We start from the raw sequence: 25,540 nt of genomic DNA, 5'->3' as shown, positions 1-25,540 counted from the left end.
ATGAATGAGTCAGTATGAAAAGTTCAAACCCAGGTATAATACACCATTACTTTTAACCACTTGCCCCTATTTTTTGTGCCCACTCCTGTCAAATGCAAAGGCTTACACCTGACTGTGAATGGTATGCTGGTGGGTGCAACTTGCCCCTTCTATGTAAGGAGCACCAGGGGGCACCACTGCACCATCAATGGTGTAACTGGGGCAATTTGGCAACCATTAGTATGCCAGTACTTGGACTTGGACCTTGAAAAATGAGTTCTTATTTGTTTTCATCCATTGTTGGCTCTTGTAGCAGATCTCATAAAGAGAAAAAAAGGGCATAGTCCACAGGGGTGCCATTTCTAAAGCTTTATAAAGCAAATATTTTTAAAACACAAAGCCGTGTAAATGTTAATGTAAAATAAAGGGCATATGTATACGTCATATTAGTCCTTACTCATGAATTAATACGGTCACAGACAGAGCTGAGTCAGGTAGTATTAACACCCTAGGCAAATACTACTATCACCCTCACCCTTCTCCTTTTTGCTATAACAATACAGCTCTACATCTTCTTCTCCTCCTTTTATTGTATCCCCCAAATTGCAGCCAAGACATGTGCCTCTTCTGCATACCCATAGTTCTGATCCTGTGCACAAAACTCATCAATTACAAAGACACCATATTTATATGTAACAGTCACAGAATAAATATTGTACTCCTAATTTAGAAATAGCAATTGGGCCAAATCACTGGAATAACTGATTGCAAAAGCTGTGCAGTAACTATGGTATCTATCTTTTCTTTTGTTGCCAGGTACCGATCTGGGATCATTTGTCCAAAAACCACAACTGTGAGAAGAGCCATGGATGCCTACATGTCCACTTTGGGTTTATTTATAGCAACATTAGTATGTCTATTAGAACTCTGTTGTGCACAACGTCAGGCAGGGACACCACAAATCCAGTTACGGTTGGCTGGGTCATCCAGAGTGCCGAATGAAGGTCGCCTGGAGGTTTTCTACAATGGCATTTGGGGAACAGTGTGTGATGATGACTTCAGTATAGAGGTGGCACATGTTGTCTGTAAGCAGCTCGGTTTTGAGATGGCAATGAATTGGGCTCACAGTGCCAAGTACGGGCAAGGTGAAGGTAAGACACTTACATTATATACAGATAGAAAACACCTATATGCCCATTTACTAAAAGGGGGAAAGTAGGAATGTTCAAATATTAGCACAATGTACTATGAATATATAGCTGATCTAATTGATTATCTCCTTGTGCAATCAACCAACTGCACAGGACACAGCTCCACCACTGCAGTATGAAGCCATGCCATGTACAGTCCATCTTTATGACTTTCATGTTCTTATTCATTTACAGATCAAGAACTAGTAAAAATACCATTGGGTTTCGCCAATTCCTTCATCTTTTGGATAATGTTTTCAGCTATGACTGGTTCTTTCACTAAATTAATCGGCTCCACCTTGCTTGGAATTCTAATGCTATGATGTTAAATTACTGTAACAGAGTGGTGCCTTACATCCCTTCCTTCATTACCCCATCCTAGGCAATTAGCTTTTTTACTTCTTCAGAGCAGGACCTTGATTTATGAAGCAGACTGATTTCCTGTATTAAAAGGGGTCAGTGCTGGTCACAATATGCCCAGTGTCCCTACAGGGACAGAATTCCATGTTGTTGTTGATCTTGTTGATATGAAGGCTGTCCATTATCTCACATACAAACTTGTTTTATTTCTCTTTGTACTTTTATAGTCAGCAGTTCATCAGGCTGTCCTTGGCACACACTTGAAAAAAAGAAGCATGAAATGCATTTATTGCACTGAATTATTGCATGTATCTGCCCTTATTCTATTTATCTGAAGGTTATTTATTTTATTTATCTGATTCTGGTTAAAATGACATTTATATATGACATACACATACAAAAACATAAAAGGGAGTTCAGACTATGATATGTGCATTCTTGGTTTCATGGTGTTTACTGATATCAGCTACAAAGGCTTTTACTGTATTTCCTCCAGCTATCATTCAGTCAATCATAAGGCACTCTGAACATTTATTGTCGACAGTTGAAATGTTTCTCCATCTTTTTTCTTCATTACTAACTAACTACACAGCCCCTTACAATTTATTTCACTTTGGTACCTTCTGCTGCGTTCCATCAATTCATTCCCTTTTCTTAAAGGGGATGTGTTCCTTCTCTAAAAATAATTCTTTGGGCTCCCTAGCTCAAAAATAAGGGAATTCTAAATCAGATACAAAAGAATTCTGCAATAAGAATAGTTCCTACTTATGTCATCTAATTTTTCTCTAGCATATTGGGATTCTTAAAGCAGCATTGCATGATAAAACTCTTTCCAAGTCTTCCAGGGCCAGTTGTCCATTTCATGCTTAGGTATTCCATCAATGAGAATCCTACTTGCTCTGCTTACACTTAAATATCTCTGTTTCATACCATTGTTGCTGAAGGCATTAAACTAGTTAAACTGAACATAAGCAATCAGAATTGCATTATAATTTCAATATGTTAGATGACTGTTATAGTTTGGAGTGAAGTACAATAGAGTATGGGTGATTACCTTGAGAATCGTTTGTATTTACAATTACGTTTACACTCTGCACCTATTACATATAAATAAATGAATAAGAAGTATATACATGAAGAAGAGTATACTCTCTATATGTGCATCAGCTACAGTAATGTCGTCTTGAACACAAAACTAAATTAAAAAGCACAATTTGCAAAGTGCAATTTTGAGACACAAATTCCTTTTACCACAAAGCAATTGAGGGCACCTACTAAGTGTGAGATTGTTTTAGAATACAAAGGCTGGCACTTTGGGCATGCTAAACTGCACAGATGAAAATACCGCATAAGCATCTGATTCATTTGGCATAGGTTGGTTGTTTCTACGGGGCAGGTCCAGGATGTCGGTGCTTTCAGTTGACTCTGGCATCCAGGTACCCAATTCATCAGAAAGCCTAAATGGGCATATTGGCACTAGTCACAAGTTGCTAGGGGCATGTACCGCCACAGGTACCTTTGTGCGTAGTGTGCCAGTGTGTGCATGCATTCTAGCTCTTTGCACTTTCTTAATAAATGAGCCCTAAATGCAATCATACCTTACAAAACAGATTCTTACACCCTATGGTTGTCACTTCCCATCCACCTAAAAACCACCCATCTGGTCCTTCTACCTTGCCCAATGCTCATCCTTGACAGAACATTATTTACTGCCATCATATTTAACCGTGCCCACATCATGCTCTTCAAGCATGCACACCAAGCACATCATGCTTTTCTTTATTAGCTCTCTACAAAATAAAACAGTTGCCTACAACAGAGATGAGAACATGCTTCAGAGAAACGAAGAATGGGGGAGTTCAGTGCATTTTGCAACACAATCAAGACTTTAGATAAAATGTCCCATGTGCAGATCTCCATTTGATGCTAGAATGATATTTACCTGCCTTTTACATGATTTATTTTCCAGGCACCATCTGGCTAGATAATGTTCGCTGCTCAGGTACAGAGACTTCAATAACTGAATGTGAATCCAATGGATGGGGCATCAGTGACTGCAGGCACACGGAGGATGTTGGCGTACTTTGTTCTACAAGTCGGATACGTGGATCAGAGCAGGCACAAGCAATCGCTGTGCAGGTAATGCTCTAAATGTATCCAAGATGCACACAAATAAGCACAGTGTATCTGTCTATGTAACCATAATGAAAATTATAGCTTTTCTTTGGGTGTAATTCTACTAAATACGGGTTAAGTTTAATGCCAGGGCTTCCATATGTAAAATGAGTACGTCCTTGGATGATTCTTTCTACAGCCGTGATCTTCAGATTCATTCTCTGCAGCATTTAGTGAACTGCAATTACCCACATGCCATAACAGCTTTAATCTGTACTACTGGATTAAGGGATCCTAAATCCTGGTGTTTAAACATACTTTACTAAGAATCATACCTTGTAGAGCGTCTTCATTCATATTATTATGTAGCATACTGAGATTACCATGCATTTCTTGGAAGCCTCTATTACACTATGTGCAATCATTATGGTTCATTAAGTTTAGCTCCTAATATTTAATAGTGATAAGCGAAACTTTTTGCCAGGTTTTGCTGAAAAACACCAATAGATTCCAAAAAAATCGATCAGTTTGAAAAAAAAATGCCCGTTGACTTCAATGCATTTTACTAATTTTCACTGTTTCACTGCAGATTTTACAACATTTGGGTGGAAGCCAAACTGCTACAGGAATTTATTTGCAGATGCAAAAGAATAATCTTGCTGACCAGATTAGTCTCCCTGCTGCTATCTAACATAGGGAGATGACTGTGCAGTATGGATGAGCGCCCCATGCAGTTTAGCAATGAAACTTGTATTTTTGGCAGCATCAAAAATGTTTGTAAATCTGCACTAGAATTTGACCATGAGTTTTGTCTTGCTGGAAAAAAACACTGACATCATTATTATACACCCCTTGCCTTCCACTTGAATCAATCAGATTGGAGCCCTGCCCCTGTCAACCTATTTGACCTAAGACCCCCTGTCATAGCTACAAGCTACCCAATTTGGAAAACACTCTATTTGTACAGTGGTCTCAGTTTCCCAGAGCTGTCCCTTGACAAAGATCTTTCACTGGTGATGAAATTATAAGCCAATGACAGGAAGACAAGTATTATAATAAATACAATAAACAAGTATAAATACACAGAGATTGAGTGCTATATGGTATAAGACACAGTAAATAGGAGGTCCCTGCCTCATCGAGCTTATAGTCTAAGTGGGTGTAAAAGTGCATAAGGTTTGGGCATTGGGCCTTAAGTGCAGGACTACACTAGACAAACTAATGTTGTAGTGTTCCAGAAGGGAAGGTAGAATCTGTTTATTTTTCTTAAAGAGATTGAGAGAGTGTACCCTACGAGAATTTAGGGATGGAATTCCAGATTGAAGCAGCAGGGAGACAGAAAGGTTTAAGATGAGAGGTAGCAGTGGGTGTGGCTCTGAGAAGAGTGGAGTAGTTGGGTAGGAACATACAGGAAGACAAGTGAGTAAATGTAGTGTGGAATTCCAACATTTAGTAAGTCATGTGACACTAATACCCAATTATGACTTATAACTTTACTAAACACTGCTTATAAGGATAAAAGTTACAGGATATTCATGGCTTTATGTATTATATGGCAATTAATAACCAGCAGAGAAGACAAAATCCATTGGGCACAAATAATTCTGGTTTTGTAGCCACTGGGGCATGGCTGAAGCTGTGGGAAGTTTCAGACAAACACTATAAAGCTGTAAATAATTGGCCACCACAGACTGGTGTGGCCCTCACGTTCCACTAAGACTGCCTTGGGTTTCTAAATGGCAAGATGTTTGTATCATATAAAATGACTACCCCAGTCTATGCGCTCACTTGGTGCTCATTACTTTCGGTGAGAGATCTGTGAGCCTTTTCCTAGCAATACTCTAAATAAATGCCATGAATTCATTGTGGGTAAATGTAACCTCAAAATGTCTCATTTTATATTGTAATTCACTGTAAACAGTGAACTTGGCTCAGAAGCCGGTGTGATTAAAAATGTGTTTTATGTCACTTGTTATGTATTCTAGGTTGTGACAGTCTTTAGTGATTTCTGTAATTCCTGCCATCTGTTCTGCAGGTTTCTACCTACCGCAATAAACTCTACATTCTCCTCCGCTCCGCAGTAGGATCAGCCTCAGTTCTTCTTCATGATCAAAATAAGTCCTTATTATTCATCTTGTGTCTGGCTCAGCATTATCTCAATTAGATAGGGACAGGGAAACAACGCAGCAAGTTCTAAAATTCACAGAAATTCAGAGTTTAGGAACTTACAAATCACTTTTACAAATGCAGAGCAGAAAATGATTTCCGTTTCACAGTCGCAGTTCCTTTCATGCAGGGTCCTGGCTAATTCTTTCCCTGCCTGTGGGGGGGGGGTCAACACTTAAATATTTCAGTACTGAACTGTGAAGGTTTTTCAGTTTTGCTTGGCAGCCTGGCATGCACCCCTGTTCTCAATAAAAAGCATGGCAGGTAATAAAGGACTTATTAGGAACTTATAAGTTAAACTGCATTATTACAGTTACCAATTGCAACTATACACATTTCTCATTGGTTGCAATTTGTTCAATATGCACAGGTTAAATTTAGAACATTAGTATGTGTGAAATTCTCTTGTACCACACAACCTTTAACATTGCATGGCCCATTTAAAACATGCATTGCTCAAGAAATATTCTAGGGGGTTCTTGCTTGGCAATTTTCCCCTTGGTCCCCACTTTGCACCACACACCAAACAATTGACACTTGACTCCATAATTGAGAAGGCCAAAGTTGTTTATTAACAATGATCATTAGTCCAATTCCATTAGATCTTTAGTCCAATTAATCTAGTTCATTAGGAATTCTATTGCTTAAATTATACATTTTATCCTGGGACTGAGTTTTACCTGCAACTTGCTTGCTTTTAAGGTTAAAGCTCCTAAATGGTTGCCCTTTTATTGGCTCCACTGGTATCATCTGACTGTACCTGGGCAGGCCTTCCTAGCATTGTTATGCCCTGCTTCCCTATGCCACTCTATAGGTCAGTGATCCGCAACCAGTGGCTCGTGAACAACATGTTGCTCTCCAACCCTTTGGATGTTGCTCCCAGTGGCTTCAAAGCTGGTGCTTATTTATGAATTTTTGGTTAGGAGGCAAGTATTATGCCAAATAGATCCTTCTGTAGGCTGCCAGGCCACATAGGGGATATTAAGTAGCCAGTTAAAGCTTATTTCTACCCCAGGAACCTAATTCATGCTTGTGTTGCTCCCCAACACTTTCTCCATTTAAATGTGGCTCACGGGTATAAAAGGTTGGGGGTCCCAGCTATAGGTCATTAGGCTCCATGATTGTGCCCTGTGCCATCCTTGGGCATTCGTTCAGGACATCCTACACCCCAGGCAAGGCAAGCTAATTAGTGGGCTGTTCACAGCGTTGCATGCATCCTACTTATTAGCTTGTGCCCCATTAATTCCACTATCACCAGGGAGCTTGAAAACTACCATAAGGCTTCTTGAATTTTATGTCTGTAGCATTATGTACAATACTATAGAATATAGATTGAATTTCTAGATAAATATATGATAACAAAGACAAAAAGACCCTGTGAATTTATTTTATGTAATGTAAGAATCTTTTTATAAAAATACATTATAGGAACCTTGTGGCAAATTTACCTGCCAGTTCCTTCCTCAAGGTTGCATAATCTGGAAACAAACACATTTCTTCTGCTCTATAACAATGTATTTTTGATTTAATTGCAGTTTTATGTTATTTTCTTTCTATATATCCAAACCACAAAACAGCAACTGCTCATTTTAGGACAAGAGTCGCCACATTCTTTGTGCTAATCTGTATCTGAGCAAACGAGGCAATCCCTCTGGGATCTTATTGAAAAACAAGCAACTAAAGAAACATACAGCTATAATACAACTACAAAGAAAAGCAGTTATTCTGTCTTAAATATAAACAGAAATCCATAAATGTATAAAAAGAAAATCCTAACCTTTCTATTATAAATAAAATGATTGGTACAACTTTTGAACAAAGTCCACACTGGGGTGAAATGAAAACTATCTGGTGTGCATTAGTTAGTGTCTGCCCATAATACATACAATAGCCAGTTTATTCTGTATGGATGGATGTTACTGTACATTGCCAGGTCCCTTTCCAAGCCTCTCGCCAATGATAGTAAATTAATTGAGGATGAGGAATCCTAACCCAAAGTCACTTTTGCATTAGAGCATGTTTATTGTGCATCGAGTGTTTATAATAATCTTATGCCTTCATCACTATATTGTTGTGAATCTGAATAGAAGAACTATATCTATTTTTTTAGATGCAAACTGGCCTGATCATATAACTGATACCATTTACTGTACTAATGCAAATACGGTACATAAAATGCAATGAATATGCTGCAAAATATAATAATTATAATTTATACCATTAGAAATAATATACTAGGGGCCATTTACAACCAGAAGTACAGTGAGCAAAGTGCAATTTTGAGTGCAATGGCCATGTTTATTTATAAGCAGGGGGCACTGTGCCTGGTATAATTGTGGCCAATACCTTCAACTTAACACAGTTGCAAGTCTGTTTGACGTGATAGGGACATGTGTACCTGATTTACAAAGTGCGCTGTGCCTATGGATCAGAATCGCTCATCACTAGTTTTACGTGCAACTGATTGCAGGGAAAATTGCATGTATACAACTGAGCTTGTAGTCATAAATTACCCCTACTGAGTTCTATAGAATATTAAAAAATATTACCAGCCTTTACCAGTTTAGTTGCAGTCTCTGCACTCTCTCCAGCTCATTAATATCCTTCTTAAGGACTGGAGCCCAAAACTGCACTGCATACTCAAGGTGAGGCCTTACCAGGGACCTATAAAGGGGCAAAATTATGTTTTCATCCCTTGAGTCAATGCCCTTTTTTATACAAGACAGCACTTTATTTGCTTTAGTAGCCACGGAATGACTCTGCCTGGAATTTAAATAATTTCCACCAAAGTGCATAACTTTTCAACATTGAACCTCATTTTCCAGTTTGCTGCCCAGTTTTCCAATTTTGTCAAATCGCTCTGCAAAGCGGCAGCATCCTGCACCCTTCAATGTATTCAAGTACCCTATCCCTTATTACCCTTTCCAAAAGCTTTCCTACCACTGATGTCAGACTAACAGGCCTATAGTTTTCAGGCTGAGAACGGGATCCCTTTTTAAATAACGGCACCACATTAGCAATTCACCAGTCTCTCGGCACCATGCCAGACCTCAATGAATCGTGAAACATTAAGTGAAGAGGTTTAGCAATCACAGAGCTAAGCTTGTGTAATACCCTTGTATTAATACCCTCCGGTTCGGGAACTTTGTTTAGCTTTCCATGTTCTATTTTCTTTTGAATTTCATCCTGAGTGACCCATGCGTCAGTAGTTATAGAACTGGGTCTATTACAAATTAAAATGACAAAAGTACTTATATTTTACTTTTTTTTTCTTTATTTATTCTTTTTATTACAATTTAGATGGCTGCAAACTCTGTTTTTGCAGTTTCCATGACACCAATGATGTGATTTTTTTATTCCTTACTTATCCTTTTGAACCTTATTCTGTAATTACCTTGCAAGCTTGAGAAAGGGCAACTATTATTCTTCTTGAATAGGTCATATTACTTTCAAATACTTGGAGGATTAGAATATATTGTGCATGGGACAGTTTGAGGATAAGGAATAGGGGGCATTTATACTAGGGCCCCAGCCCCAGAGTGGACCATTTGACCTTAATAGTAAATTTGATATTATCAACATGTGCCAATCCTTTTAATTTAGGGTCTTCATAAGCACCAAAGTACAGGTGTAGTTTTAACAAAAAATAACTTAACAAAAGCTTGCTAATGATTTTTCCTCATATTGGGGTTCTGAACTTTTCTACATTGATTTAATAAGAGGGCCCAGTTCTAGTAACCCATAGCAACCAGCTACTCTTAAACTGCAGATCAGTAAATGATGGCAGCTCATTAAGTGCTGTGGGTTATGTGCACTGAAGGAAACCATATACCAGTTATTATATTCCCTATTTTACACTCATTTCCACCACACTGTTTGTATGATTATATAGTTACAGAACAATGTAATATATGATTTTGTGCCTGGTTATGGGAATAAAGACATTTTTAAATTCTTTTCCAGTACACGAAGAAGATTGAGGAAGTGCGAATAAAACCCATTTTAGCCCGTGCCAAAGCAAGTGTCCCGGTCACAGAAGGTATAGTTGAAGTCAAACATAAAGGGAGATGGAGACAAGTGTGTGACCATGGATGGACTGCCCATAACAACCGAGTCATATGTGGCATGCTGGGATTTCCTGGAGAGATAAAACCCAATGAACAGTTTTACAGGTACTTGTTAGATTAATAATGTATGAATAATCCAAAATCTTCAAAAGTTATTTTTTGGTAGACAAAAAACAAGGCAATGGCTTTGCCATTTAAAAAGCTGCATCCACTGCAGTTGTACCTGTTGTGTCAGCATGAACATAATTGCAGTTGTTTATATTTCAAAAAATCAGCACTTAATGCAAAAAAAGAATAATAATATAATAGTGTAGTACTTTTTATCTGTCTAATGTATATAGCCACTGTGATATCAAAGCATTCTAGAATGCTAGAACAAGGTGCAAGTGTTCTAATCCCTGTGCCCTGCCAAGAAGTAAAATCAGGCCCTTAATAAAATAAAAAGGCACCTCACATGCACGGCCATTCCCCATATCCACCTGGACACTCCCCAGTTTTGCCAAAACTCTGTGATCCACCTAAATCCTGCCTAGGCCTCATAAGCCCAGCCCTTTTGTTACTGCAATTAGCTCTTTTCCATCTTGGGGCCTCTACTTTGCCATGCATGGCTGATGAAGGCCCTTGTCAGACTTACATCACATCCAAAGCTTGTCAATGTTAGTTTGTGATCATATTGGTTCTAGTCTGCTGCACCTTCTGAAACAACCCACTGTGGGAACCCAGGAATTACTGTTATATTCAAGAAGGCAGTAGTTCTTTTCAGAAGTAGAGGCAAGACAGATACAATGGTTTTTGGTGCAACCATACAGAAGAGCAAGGAGCATGTCTGGATGCAAATAAAACTGCATTTGGTATAATACAGTTTTTTTGTGACAGTTTTGGCATAAGGAAACATGGTAATCCTACCTAGAACAACCAATCAACAGATACTTTACTGGTCTACTCCTTAAAAGAAAATATCTGATTGGTTGGTATGGGTTACCAGGGTATGGGTATGTGTTCCCAGTTCCCAGTTTAAGAATGTTGCTGTAGTTCCATCAAACGTGTTTGTACATGTGCATTCATAATTTGTATATAGATAATGTATCCATTTATTTCTTCCTGTTATCCAAATTGTTGATGGATTTCTGATCATTAGTAAAAAAAGATGGCATAAAACTGCATGGATTTCAACTTTCACTCTAAGGTCCTCATTACCAACATTAGGCTTTCCTAAGAGACACACAAAATGACAGAGGGCGAGGGACAAGGAGGCAGCAGATTTCAGGCCATTCAGTACTTTTGTGGGTGTGAATGGAAATCACATGCTTATGACTAGTTTAAAATAACACACAGAATAGAATAGCGCTGACTTCAAGCCACGTTTGTTGTCCACAGTTGTGGAAACCCATTATCAGATGCTAGGCCTAATTACATATACTGCCTTCAAGAAAAGGATGTGGTTTAGAAGACACTGTAGTTCAATGAATGCTGGTTTTAAGGAAAAGCACTAAATGTATACTGCAAAAGCAAGAAAAGGGCATTTAAAGGTCAAGTAACACCAGAAAATTAGAAATGGCTCAAAATCAATAACATGGTCTTTTAGGGCGCAGGCACAGAACATTTTGTCACCAGTGCTTAATCTCCTCCAGCATGGCCAAAAAAATGTCCAAAGTTCCCTTCTCATTAGCATGAATAGTGAAAATATCTATGCATCACATAGTACCCTAAGTTGTTTTCTATTAGAAGCATAGCCGATACATATGTTCTCCCACCAGTGATTTAGATTAATGTCTATGGGAAGCAGGAGTTGGAGTTAAAAAAGGCCCTGGCCTTGCATGAACACAGTTGTCCAACAGCCCCTACAAGCCTAATAAATGGTGAGTATCTATGGCATCTTACAGCAGCCCCTCTGGCATTTGCCAGCACCCACAGATTGCCAGTCTGGGGCTGGTATGAAGGGAACTTTGGACATTTTGTTAAGAACTCTGGAGGAGTTTAAATGTGGGCAACAAAACATACCTATGTCTGTCATTGCCCTAAAGCCCTAACAAAGTAATGGTCCTTTTTGAATGCCTGAGGATTAAAAGTAGGGGAGCTTTGACCAGGCTAGGATAGGAATAATTAGTAATGTATATGTAGGAAAGGAGGGAAGGTGGTTAGTATGGGTATATATAGAGGGCCTACAGAGCTACAGGTGTAACTACTTCCTACAGCATGTGAATACACTTTCCTGCCCTCTGCCCTGTTTTGTTTAGTAGAAGAACAAAGTTGAGTTTTGCCTTCTTGTCACAGCTGAGGTGGGGGGGATGCTTCCTGAGTGGGAAAGGGATGGTATTCCCTGCTTACTGCACCTTAGTTTGGTACCTCATTGGGTATTTGTCCCAGGAGGTGCGGAGTAATGCCTGTCTTACTTTCACTTACCCATTGGAGCAATGCATACGCCATACCCAGTGCTATACCATGGTATGGTATGCTCTTCACCCAAACACTTAGAAGATGACTTGGGCTATATGTTCTAATAAGACTGGGCCATGTTAGAACATGTTATCATACAAGTATTTTTGCACTAAGTAACTTATGTGGCTGCTATCTCTAATAGGCAGTGGTAAAGGTGGCCACACCTTATAAAATCCGTTTTATTGGCGAGTTCTTTACAAAGAATCTGGGTAACACATTATCTAGCTTGTGCGCAGCCTGTAACTACATAGCATGGAGGGGAACAAAGCACAGGACTATGGGAAATAAAAATAGCAGTTATTTTGGAAATTATGTCTTGGCTAATACATGTGTTAAGCAAACCGTATTTATGTGTAGACCAAATAGAAAGGAAAACCATTATAATACAAACAAAAGATATAATATTCCTGCATTTCTGCAACAGATTATATAAAAAAAGCATAACATCTATAGCAATGTATTATATATAGTCACAATGTGACCAAAATATATGGCATTAACGTAACAAAATGGATTCAGGTTTTTGTGACACAAACCAAGTCAGTTCAAAGAAAAGCCTCCTTTTGTGAATCTAAAAAAGCCATGTTTTTTCCATGAAAACCATATTCTTTTGATGTGAGGTTTCCCTTTGCTACTGACACCAGCACTGTTGCAAGAATTCTGTCAAAAAGTAAATTGTCAGTCATTAGCCTTTCATAAGCAAACCTCAGACTGTCAGCGCTTGTCGGTGATCTGCCACCTTCTGTCACCTTACAATCATTTTATCTTCCCAATGTGCGCATTATTTTTTCATTCACAGATATTAGATTTATCGTTAAGGGTAACTGGCGAGACAAAAGATAATATGATACCAGAGGGTGAGTAAGAACTTGATGGGAACGCAAGGAAAGTGAGCACATAAGCAAGTTGCATTATTTTCTCCCAGCAGGTAATGGCGAGCAGGGGGCATTTCCTAGAGGAAATCACAGTTGCCTGGGTGAGACTGAACTGACTAGGTGCCCTAAAGGGGTGGCTCACCTTTACATTAACTTTTAGTATTTTATAGAATTGCCTATTTTTTCAAGCAGCTTTGCAATTGGTCTTCATTCTTTATTTTTTTATGGTTTTGGTATTATTTGCCTTCCTCTTCTACATCTTTCCAACTTTCAAAGGAGAACACTGGCCCTGGCAGCCAAAAATGAAAAAACGATTGCTCTGTGTGTTTTCTTTTTTTTTTTTTTCATTATTATTGTTACTTTGTATTCCTTATCTTTCTATTCAGCCCCTTTCCTATTTATTTTCCAGTCTCTCATTTAAACCACTTCCTGGTTGCTATGGTAAACAAGACCCTAGCAACCAGATAGCTGCTGAAATTCCAAACTGGACAAAAAGCTCGATATCTAAAAAACCAGAATAAACTATAAAGGGAAGTTTTACAACAAACTTCATGTTGGGTTGAAAAACATGAAGTAACTGAATGAAAACTGATCTGATGTTGGCTCCGCCCCCTTTTTCTAACCTGGAACTGCAGTTACCCAGTGACTAGCTCTGCAAAGTTTGGTGACTTTAGTATTAATATCTAAAGAATGGCAGCAGTTCAAATTTAAATATATGAAGTCTATAAATGAAATCTGATTGGCTGTTGTTGACCCCACCCACTTTTCCAAACTTGGAACATAGTCCCCCAGTGACTATGAAACTGTGCCCTTTGGGGACACTGACATTAAACATGTGAGAATGGCAGCAGTTAAAATGTCCCCACTGAAAACAATGAGAAATGTGATTGGCTTTTGGTGTCCCCGCCCACTTTATCTAGTGACTGACTGTGCAAAGTTTGGGAACCCTGGCATCAAATCAATAAAATTCAATAGGTGAAATCCTTTCTATTGAAAAGTTTGGGTCAAGTCAATAGTTAAAATCTGATTGGTGGTTGGTGACTCCGCCCACTTTTTCCAACCTTGGACCGCAGTTACCTAGTTCCCAACCCTGCAAAGTTTGGGGACCCTGGTGTTATTACTGTGAGAATGGCAGCAGGTTTAATTTCTGCCAAGTCAATAAGTAAAATCTGATTGGCTGTTCACAACTTCGCCCACTTTTGGGCATCCAACAATCATCATATTTTCATTCAGGCTGACCCCATGACTGTGTGATTCAAGTTTGGGGAGTGTGGCCTCAAAGCTGTGTGGCAGCAGTTTCAATTTCCCCATAAAAGTCAATGGGTGAAATTTGATTGGCTGTTGTTGGCCCCTCCCACTTTGGGATCATCCAATAAATGTAGCTGTTTCATTTGGGGTGACCCAAGTATTTGGACACTATTTGTCTAAACTCACTTGTCCTCAGGTGGAACACTCACTGCGGAGTTCCATACTGTCTGTAGAAGGAATTTTTGCACAAAGTTTATTCAAAGGGAGTGCAGGGTTTTTATGGGTGCTCAGATGGTAACTTACCTAAATGTGCAATCATCAGCTCGAACGGTGCAAAGGTCACTACCATGGAGCAGTGAAAATGAGTCTAGAGTGATGAATGGAGTTTGATCTGGCAGTCTAAAATAAGTCAGGGTTTGGCAGAAGGTAAGAGAGCACTACCTGCCTGAATGGATAACCCAACGGTAAACTTTGTTGGAATAATGCTTTGGGGACATTTTCCATGGTTTGATCTAGTGGAGCAGGTCCCATTGAAAGCAGCCCTTAAGGCAGGGGTCCCCAACCTTTTCTACCTGTGAGCCACATTCAAATGATAAAAGAGTTAGGGAGTAACACAAGCATATAATGAACCTGGGGTGCCAAATATGGGCTGTGATTGGTTATTTGGTTGCCCCTATGTAGACTGACAGCCTACAGGAGACTCTGTTTGGCAGTACATCTGTTTTTATGCAACCAAAACCTTCCTCTAAGCCAATAATTCAAAAATAAGCCCCTGCTTTGGGGCCACTGGGAGCAAAATCCAAGGGGTTGGTGAGAAAAATGTTGCTCCTGAGCCTCAGGTTTGGGATCACTGCCTTTAGGCTACTTTCTTTATAACTTGGTGCTTCCTTCTTTGTAGCAACAGTTTGGGGAAGGCTCTGTCCTGTTTTAGAATAACAGAATGTACATAGCAAGGTCCATACAGAATGGTTTGCTGGGATTGGAGTGAAAGTGCATGATTTGGCTTGCATGAAGCCCTGACATCAACCTAACCAAGCATAACTTAAAATGTCAGCTATGAGCCAGGCCTCATCCTCAGTACCAGTGCCCAAGCTCACTAATGCTCTAATGTATGAACGGAAGCAAATCCCACCAATAATGTTCCATCACCTATTGGAAAGCCTTCCCAGAAGAGAAAAGGCTATAGGTCATAGCAGCAGAGGATCGGCTTCATATTAATACTCCCGGTTTGGGAAGAAGATGTTAAACAGGCAGGTGTCCTGATAGTATATTTTACTACTTTACACACTTTTTATTTTATTTCATACACTGTAAATTGAAATTGTTTAAACTGATACTGTCAAAATGAACAACTATTTGACAATATTATTACAAAAAAATACAAATATTGTCGTCTAATTACTAATGTAGTCTCTTTTTGTGGCAGTTTTACAAAAATATTAGCCAATGGCAAAATGTGAAATTTTGCCACAAATCCATACCTGGCAAAAAATGTCTCTCATTGCTACAAACAGGTCAATTAAAATATTAAAATATATAATTAGATGAAATTTGGAAATTTTAAAAGGGACACAGACCTTCTATAAAACTCCACTCCACTTGTGTCTTCTAGTTGTCCTATGTACAGTAGTTGTCTACTTAATTAACTTGCCTACCTAATTACTTAATTAATGCAGAAAGCGTTCTACAGTGAGAATCATCATTGCCAGGGACACTGAGCATCTTTTACACTAGTTGCTTCCCAAAAGCATGTTTCAATATGGTCAGCTAGAAAAAAAATGAAATCACATCATTAGAATTGACTATTTTATGGAATTGCTATGTTTTGCCTAATTAACATGACCTTATAAATTCCCCTAGAATCATTTTTTTCTCAGCTGGTAGTACTATTTTAGTGCATGGAATATACATTTCCAGCACCAATTATTTTCATTTCTATTGTTGCACAATGCGCCATGCCAGGCAAAATAATACATTTCATAAAAGGGAGGCCCTGGCTTAGAAAGTACTCTGGTTCTCTAATGGTTCTAGGTCTGTTCTGTATAATTAGTGTAGTCCTTGATAGGCTGATAACATATTATTGATTGGGTCATTGACCTTCTAACATCTATTAATAACATAACTCTTACTGTACACTCCAGCGCTGCATAGGATTAGGAGGTTATTATAGTAACATTCATTTTCTGCCATTTAAGTGGATTTACCTGCTATAATACAAAAAGAGAAAGGTAATGAGAGCATTTTTACTTTCAGTACACAACAAGGCATTGTATTGCAATACAATAAGGTATCATTCAGTTTGATGACAGCTCTGTACCAGCCCGTTGCTTTCAGTCGATACTTGACCTTTTCTGTTGAGTGGTGTCTAATAAATATGAAATATATTAGTTCTGGATTAGAAATCTGTGATTAAAAGGGAAGCAGTAGCAATCCTATCATTTACAGGAGGTAGTTACAGGTGCCCTACACAGTTTGCTGGAATTATATGCATTTTCTTGCCCTTAATCTATAGGCTAGCATTTCCTTAAGTGGGTGCTTAGGAGAATGGGAGAAGCTGTATGTTTTCCCCCATTCCACTAGTAGTTGTAAGAGTTAAACTGGATATTTCTTAAGTTAATAATATGCTGCTGCTACTGCCAAGAGATGTGTGTTTTGAATATACAGCTATGGGATCAATTATCCAGAAACACTTTATCCAAAAAGTTTTGAATTACAGCCCATCTTCCATAGACACCATTTTAATCAAATAATTCAAATTTTTAAAACTGATTTCCTTTTTATCTGTAATAATAAAACAGTACCTTGTACTTGATCCCAACTCAGACTGGAGGCAGAACAATCCATTTTATTGTTTAGATGATTTGTTAGTAGACTAACGGTACCAAGATCCTAATTACAGAACCACTTGTAGTTTAAAAGGGGTTCAAAATTTACAAAAGGCATGTTACAGGGCTATTCCTGGTGATTAAAGTAAGGTTATTGGCATTTCTGGGGGAGCAAACACATATGAAATAGTAATGCAAATGGCAAAGCTATCAGGATCATTATGACAACAATAATTTGTAAATAACACATTATATAGATGTGGAAAAACTCAACAATATATATATTATATATATTATATATAATATATATATTTATATATATATTTAAAAAAATTACCTTCACAGGCTCTCCTAGAGCAGAGGGATTTTTATCCTAATTTCCTGCATTACTGAGATACAATAGAAGAATACATAGTTTGGACTGTGGCAGACAGCACACTGGAAAAAAATCTGGTGGGCCTGGGGGGGCTGGCTTCCCTCCCTCAATCTAAACTACTTCTGCGTGCTCAGGGGGAGGGATGGGGTGGCAGCCCCAGTGGGCCCACACACCCCCAGTTCAACCCTGGTCCCCAACCTTTTATACGCATGAGTCACAATCAAATGGAAAAGTGTTGGGGAGCAACACAAGCATGAAAAAAGCTCCAGGGATGCAAAATAAGAGCTATTATTGGCTATTTGGTAGCTTCTATGTGGACTGGCAGCCTACAGGAGGTTCTGTTTGAAAGTACACATGGGTTTTATGCAACCAAAACTTGCCCAAAAGCCAGGAATTAAAAAAAGCACCTGCTTTGAGGCCACTGAGGGCAACATCCAATGGGGTCATGATACTCATGAGCCACTGGCTGGGGATCACTGACTGAACCTCTAACCACCATAAAACTACAGTACAACACCCTGTACCTTTATTACCACTTGCAGGGGGTATTCCACAAAAGTCCACAGTCTGATCAGTCTCATCACAGATGTTATAGATTATCATAGTTCATAGTTTTTGTAAAGCACTATTTAAGAAATATTAGGATTAATTTAAAAATGCAAGATGAAGTGCAAAGTATAAAAATGGATGCACATTTACATCCATCCAAATGCTATTCACAAAAGATTTTGTTAAGCAATCATGGCCACCTATTATTATCAGTATCCTTTATTTATTTAACTGACATCTCCCGCAGTGCTTTACAGAGATTATACCTCATTCACAAAAGTCCTTGCCCAGTGGACCTTATGGACTAAGATCCCTATCACATTTACACGCCATGGTCAATTTTACAGGAACAAATGACCCTGCTTGTAAGTTCTACATATATCTATATATTTAATATATATAGCATACAAGAACACGATGCTTATAAACAGTTAACCCCCTCCTTTTGGCACATCTGTGGATTTACAGGAGCAATGTTATTTTAATCAACGACTTCAGTGTCTGTCAAAAAACCACTCTCTGAAAACAATTAACATTTTGCATGTTTATTAGTGCAAAAATTGAAATATCAAGAGTCTTAAATATTAATACGTATTTGATTAAAAGTTTAGGGCCAACAAATGCTTATTGATGACTTTAATTAACTGAAGGCTTTCTTGCCCCATGTAATATCCCTCAATGATAAAGAAACTGGTCTTGTCACATGAATGATGTATTTCTGCTCTGCTTGTGCCTAAACACTACAGATTTTTATGTCTTACTGTTGTGTGACAGCAAACGAGGCACTTATGGTTTCAAGAACGCGGTGCTTGACTCTGTAATAAGTCAACGGAAGGATCAGGCGAACCAGAAAGATTACTGTAGAAGGGATTAAAAACATAAATGCTGTCATTTTCTCATTGTGTGTTTGTGTTGAGAAAGCTGTCTCAAGGTTCTAAGCAACTCCATGAACGCGTGTGCCAACTGAATTTCCTTACTGATAGTAAGAAACCTGCAAATGAAGTTTTGGACCTCCCTAGGGATTCCTTGGGTTTTGAGACTGAATAAAAGAACAGTTCAACATTACACAATAGGTACAAATAATGTACAGTACAATGAGTTTTCTTTGTCATTGTGTTGAATATATCTGCCATACACACAAAGTTCTGCCATGTAATGATACAGGGGTGACTGTGGCTGATAAATATTTACTAGGAAGTCTTGTTCAATATGACCAAGAAATTGAATTGACCCAATCCTTATCCACCATTGATGTAGGGATATATAGAAATTCTCTAGAGATGGATACCATAGAATTCCTATTATACAGGAATTAGATGTGTTATCTGTCAAATTCTTAATGAAATGAAATGCAATTGTTTTTAGAACCTACCTATGGTAATGCCATTTCTCCTGTGCAGCCCAATATGTTTGCATATGGATAATGCTTTATATCTATGTCTACTATGACATTACCTTATATACATTATATACCTATACAACACATTGTATTCTGATGAGGTGATGCTCTACTTCGTTGTATCATTTTTTGTATTTAAGACATACAGTACTAATATACTTTACTTATGGACATTTCACTCAAGTTCCTAGTACACTAGTTGGCTCATAGTTACAGATATGTATATGTTTTCCGTACTGGTATTTGGCTTGATCCCTTTGATCCGTGCAATAGGAAGCCCATACTATATTATGTTTATGTTTTGATTTGCAAATCATTTTGTGCACAAGAAATGGACATTGCCCAGGAAATTTGCTGTTAATGATGTTAAGTAATAAAAGGTGCTATATCTGTTCAATCAGCAGGTAGCATTTACAAGCCAGGAGTTTAAAAGCAAACATATTATTGGCTGCTGTGGATTATTGCACTTGGGCAAACGTAGTACCTTTTATTACATAAGGGGGATTATCTTTAAAATGGTTGTACAGGTATGGGACCTGTTATCCAAAATGCTCAGGACCTGGAGTTTTCCACATAAGGGTTCTTTCCATAATTTGGAATAAAACCCAATAATTAATTACTGCATATCTTAGTTGGGATCAAGTACAAAGTACTATTTTATTATTACAGAGAAATAGGAAATTATTTATTAAAATGGAGTCTATTGGAAATGGCATTCTTGTAATTTGGGGCTTTCTGGATAACAGGTTTCCAGATAATATACATCTATGAGACTAAATGGCAGTATTGAGCTAACGTTGTACCAGGGTTTAAAAAGTGGCATAACCTAGCCTGTTTCTAGAGCACTAAGATGGAAATATTATTCCGGTTTGGGTTTTGCTTCTTTTAAACATCATTGAAAATTGTCCCCAGAGCTCTCATTCCCTTTGATTCCCACCACATTTAGGATTTAGAATCTACAAAAAAGAGCTGCACCTAATGGCAACTAATTACTCACTTTGTTGAGTCCGCCTTTTCCCAGCATAGAGTAGAAATTCTAGCTGGAGGCACTGAGTGGGTCAGGCCTTGAAGACTGGGGGTCTCAGGGTGTTGGCTCCTCCTAGGGATAATAATAGGTAATATAGTGCTATGATTATTTTTATTGTTTATACACTTAAGACACCTTAAAAGTATGTCTGGATTGTGCCTGAATTCGACTATAAAAGTAATAAAATTCTAGTGCTCCTAGTGGATAATGATACAATATACAACTGGTATAGATTTATAAAGATTCCTTACTTGTAATCAAAACCCACAGGGGCACAAAATAAGATTTTCTAAGCACCATAGCAAGGAAGCTTTTTTAGACCAAAACACACAGTAAATTCTGCCTCACAGCCTGTATATGGGAACAGCAGGCACCCAACTAATACAAAACTATACATAAATAAAAGTGTCACATTTAACTAAACACAGTAATATCTAATGAGCCTGGGTAATTCTATATAATATTAGATTGCTTAATGCTTGTAGAACTGATTCTACTATACAACTTAAATTCTTAAATTTAAAATCTAAATAAACTTTTTGCAGGTGTAAATTGTAGTTCTGACAATGTTGGTCTGGGCCTCCTAAGGCCACAAGAGAACCTGACATATAGGACCCTCTCTCGTGTGCCATGACATGTATTCTCAGCAGTTTTATCCAGCAGGGAAGCAACTAAACACCCAAAACTGTTATGTGGGTTAGTTGGATGACACTTCTGCACCTTGAGATCAGATCAATAAATACTAAACGGGTCTGTTGTTGGGATCTGATCAGCAACTGCCTTGATTGTTCTTTCAAACCCAGTGGTTGAGCTTTAGCCTATAGTGTATTTTAGCAGCTTCCAAACAATGTTTCCTCTAAGCCAATGATCCCCAACCTTTTTTTTTTACCCCTGAGCCACATTCAAATGTAAAAAGAGTTGGGGAGCAACACAAGCATAAAACAGGGTCCTGGGGTTGCCAAATAAGGACTGTTATTGGCTGTTTGGTAGGTCCTATATGGACTGGCAGCCTACAGGAGACTCTGTTTGGCAGTACATCTGTTTTTTATGAAACCAAAACTTGCCTCCAAGCCAGGAATTAAAAACTAAGCCCCTGCTTTGAGGCCACTGGGAGCAACATCCAAGGGGTTGGAGAGTAACATGTTGCTTATGAGCCACTGGTTAGTTTATACAATAACCTTCCTCCCACTGTACTGTGCTAATAGTAGAACACCTGAAGAATGGAGCATTGTGCTATTGGTTAATATGTGGTTGCCCAGTTGTTGGGCAATGTATTTATATTTTTTGTTAGCTTTTACAGCGATAGTCACAATAAATAATTGGATCCAAATCTTTAGTTGGTGTCCAGATCCCAAATTAAATATAACATGAGTGTGTGCATGTTGGATTCTCATTGACTTACCTTAACTGTATTGTTTTTGTTTGTTAAAAACCTGCTTGGTCTGGTCTTGTCTGATTTCCTTTAGTCTTATGGTAATGTTTGCTCTCTTAATTATAGGAAACTTTGGAATCTGAAGCTGAAAGTTCCCAAATCAAGGTAACATAACAAAAGAAAAATATTTTTGTTGTACTAATGCAGACTAAATGCATCTAAATGTGCACACAATAACTAGTCTTGCTAAAAAGCCTGTAAGCGGAATACAGGGCTATAATTATTTATTACTTAAAGTTTCTACTAGGGTTGCCATAGAGCTACAGTATATTATTGTGGGGTTTTCTTTTGTTTCCTAGGTTAAAAACACTAAGCAAAAGGAAAATGTTCTGGATCCACAAAGTCAGTTGCACAGGAAATGAGCCTCACCTATCCCACTGCAAAGTACAAGTCTCCCCCCCAAATCTGAAACCCGCTTGCAAGAATGGAATGCACGCCATAGTAAAGTGTGTTGCGCCACCTTCTGTAAGCAATGGGCATGGAAATAACTACCAGAAAGCATTCAGAACAATGGTAAGATGGCTGTACAGGACTTACATCTACCAATACATTTTATAGTACTACAGGTATGGGATCTGTTATCCGGAAACCCATTATCCAGAAGGCCATCTCCCATAGACTTCATTTTAATCAAATAGTTAAAAAAAATTTTTTTAAATTCTGTTTTCTCTGTAGTAATAAAACAATACTTTGTACTTGATCCCAACTAAGATATAATTAATCCTTATTGGCGGCAAAACAATTCTATTGTGTTTAATGAATGCTTAAATGATTTTTAGTAGTAGGAGTTATGTATGGTGTATGGTGAAGTATGGTGATCCAAACTACAGAAAGATCTCTTATTTGAGCATTACAGATAACAGGTTCCATCCCTGTGTTATATTATATACATTTTCTTGGATGGAAAGTAAACATTAAGGTGCACATTTATTTACGGTCTTGTCCGAAAACTCGACTTTTATGCCAACAATTCCATAAAGTCTGGAATTTTTGCGGCAACAATTCAAATAAGTCGAAGGCGACTTTTCTCGCAGTGACATTTCCTTGCCACTTTTTTCAGTAAATTTTAGACATTCGGGAAAACGTGCTCCTATAAATTAGAAATTACGCCGTTTTAGTAACTCTGCCCCTTGGTGTTAGGGTTATGTATTTTTAGTACTTTAGACTAGAAAGGGGGCACACTGGTGTTATAGACATACAAGATAGATAATGGTTAGATGGATAGCTACCCTAAAGATGCAATGTGTTTAGTGCATCAGATTCCGCATCATTGTAATTGTTACCAGCCTCATTCTGTATTTGCATAGACAGCAGAGAAATGAGTAGTCACAAACAGCTGTTGCACCATGCACCCTTGTAGGCAATCGTTTAGGTGCTTTTAGCTGACAGAAGTATTATTGTGTAGCAAACAATTCATGCCATGCACTTTGAGTTGCTTGGGGTTCCAAATGTTGATTACACCTTAGCAAGCAGAGGCTATAATATAAATTGTGCTCTTCTATATCCTAGGAACCTTTGGTAAGACTAAGGTCAGGGCCCCATCCCGGAGAAGGTAGGGTAGAAGTGCTAAAGAATGGAAAATGGGGGACAGTTTGCGATGACAAGTGGAACCTTATTTCCGCCAGCGTTGTATGCCGTGAGCTGGGCTATGGATCTGCTAAAGAAGCCATTACCGGAGGCCAGTTGGGACAAGGTCATTTTTCATTTCTTTTTTACATGCAGATATAAATGTAGTTTAATAAATTAACATGCAATGCAATAGCAATAAATGTTTTGTAAACGCTGATGCAATATAGACACCTTAGGGCTCATTATGCCCACAAGGGCAGTGGGAAACTTGTGCTTTTGCATGCACTAGTTTGCCCATGAAACCACTTTCATTAGTGATTTTCCAAATCTCAAATACAGTTAGGCTTCTAATTGCCAGAAATTGGAAAAACCAAGATATACCAAGTATTTCTCAGTTAATTAGAGAAGTTAATCTCAACCTAGAATATGAAATGGCAACACCACAAACATTTCAGAAAAAAAGATACTTACAGGAAGCTCAACAAATATCTCTCAACTAGATAATCTTTAGATCTGTCTTATTTTTTTTTAATTATTTTTACAGTATATAGAAATATGAGCTACCATTTCAAATCTGTAATTATTTAGCTATTTTCTTTTCTCTTTTTTCTTTTATGATGTTGGTAATGTGTACATTGTACTTGTTATGAGTAATATTAAAAGTAAAAATCACTAAAACTAATTAAAACTAATAGTTAAAAAAAAAGTAACTTGTTCAGCTCTCAGTATAGATAAACTTGGCGCCACTAAATCCTTCCTGCTTTCTGTTCCAAATCAAGTGCTGCTGCCCCTACGGACGCAGGGGAACCCTGGAGCTACTGTCACCTCCTGACCAAACGGTAGCTCCAGGGTCCCCTCAGCACCCAGCATCAATAGGCACACCACACTTATGGCAAAAGAATCAAGCACACATGTCACTTACAAGTCAAACACTGAAAATGATGGCAGACAGACTTTGAAATGAATGTGAAGTTGCAGCGCAATTGCCTCAAAAGAATCACCCATTTGCATCTGCAATTATGGTGCAATTGTGGGGAGAAAAACATGGCAATCACACTCAGAATTGTACTTTGCTTACAGCACTTGCTGAAGTAAGTACGCCCTCATATTTGTTGCCATTGTCTAATAAATGGGGCAATACATTATTAACTCTAAAATCTACAAGCAGAAATATGAAATCATGTTAAAATGGGTTTTTAGAGATATAAAAATAGTAGCTAGTTATATTAATACCTGTAATTCAGGGACTTTTTCCTTGAAGAGGCAATGTTAATCGCTAGAAAGTACTTCTATGTAGAAGTAATATTTATCATGTTTATTAATAAATGTTACTCTCTTCTCTATTCTCTTAATAGTCTCATCATGTACCTGTAATCTTATTGTGTATTATGTATGTATGTATTATTATTTCATAGGCTTATTTCTGCCAGCCTTACAGCAAAGTCATAGGATGTGGGGTTGGAGCAGTACTCCAGGCCACTACATGTAATTCCAATATTTAAACCTCATATTTCCTTGGTTACTTACACTGTACTCATTGTGCAAATATTCTACAGGGGACTTGCTTAGTAAGGGTTTTTTTTTCCTTTGGCCTAAAAATATGCAACTGATGCTGTGTCTATTATGATTCCCTTTTTGCCCTGGTTAAACTTCAGTCCTTTATGCTATCCCCATATGTGTATCCGTGTGGGTGGACAGATGTGCAGTCTGCTATGCAGCATATGAAACTAATGTTCTGCCAACTACACTCTGTTTCAGGTCTTGGCCCTATACACATGAATGAAGTTCTGTGCACAGGGCAAGAAAAGTCTATTACTGAATGCAAGTTCAAAGAGGCACGCCTGGCAGGCTGTCAGCACGAGGAGGATGCAGCTGTGAGGTGTAACATGCCTGATATGGGCTATAGCAAGCAGGTAAGCGCGGT

At 38.2% G+C, this 25,540-nt stretch overlaps 1 protein-coding gene across 1 annotated transcript in view; it reads left to right on the top strand.

The window, feature by feature from the left end:
- Positions 1 to 25,540, top strand: part of loxl4 (lysyl oxidase like 4) — a 46,461-nt gene that overhangs the window by 7,935 nt on the left and 12,986 nt on the right. The window contains exons 2-8 of the mRNA XM_018095780.2: positions 796 to 1,130; positions 3,499 to 3,668; positions 9,774 to 9,982; positions 22,114 to 22,152; positions 22,347 to 22,560; positions 23,557 to 23,740; positions 25,375 to 25,529. Coding sequence (XP_017951269.1) covers positions 845 to 1,130; positions 3,499 to 3,668; positions 9,774 to 9,982; positions 22,114 to 22,152; positions 22,347 to 22,560; positions 23,557 to 23,740; positions 25,375 to 25,529 — 1,257 coding nt within the window. The 5' untranslated portion in view covers positions 796 to 844. The remainder of the gene's footprint in view (positions 1 to 795; positions 1,131 to 3,498; positions 3,669 to 9,773; positions 9,983 to 22,113; positions 22,153 to 22,346; positions 22,561 to 23,556; positions 23,741 to 25,374; positions 25,530 to 25,540) is intronic.

Source organism: Xenopus tropicalis, chromosome 7 (genome assembly GCF_000004195.4).
Source record: "Xenopus tropicalis strain Nigerian chromosome 7, UCB_Xtro_10.0, whole genome shotgun sequence".
NCBI lineage: Eukaryota > Metazoa > Chordata > Amphibia > Anura > Pipidae > Xenopus > Xenopus tropicalis.
This window is presented reverse-complemented; position numbering and strand designations above follow the sequence as displayed.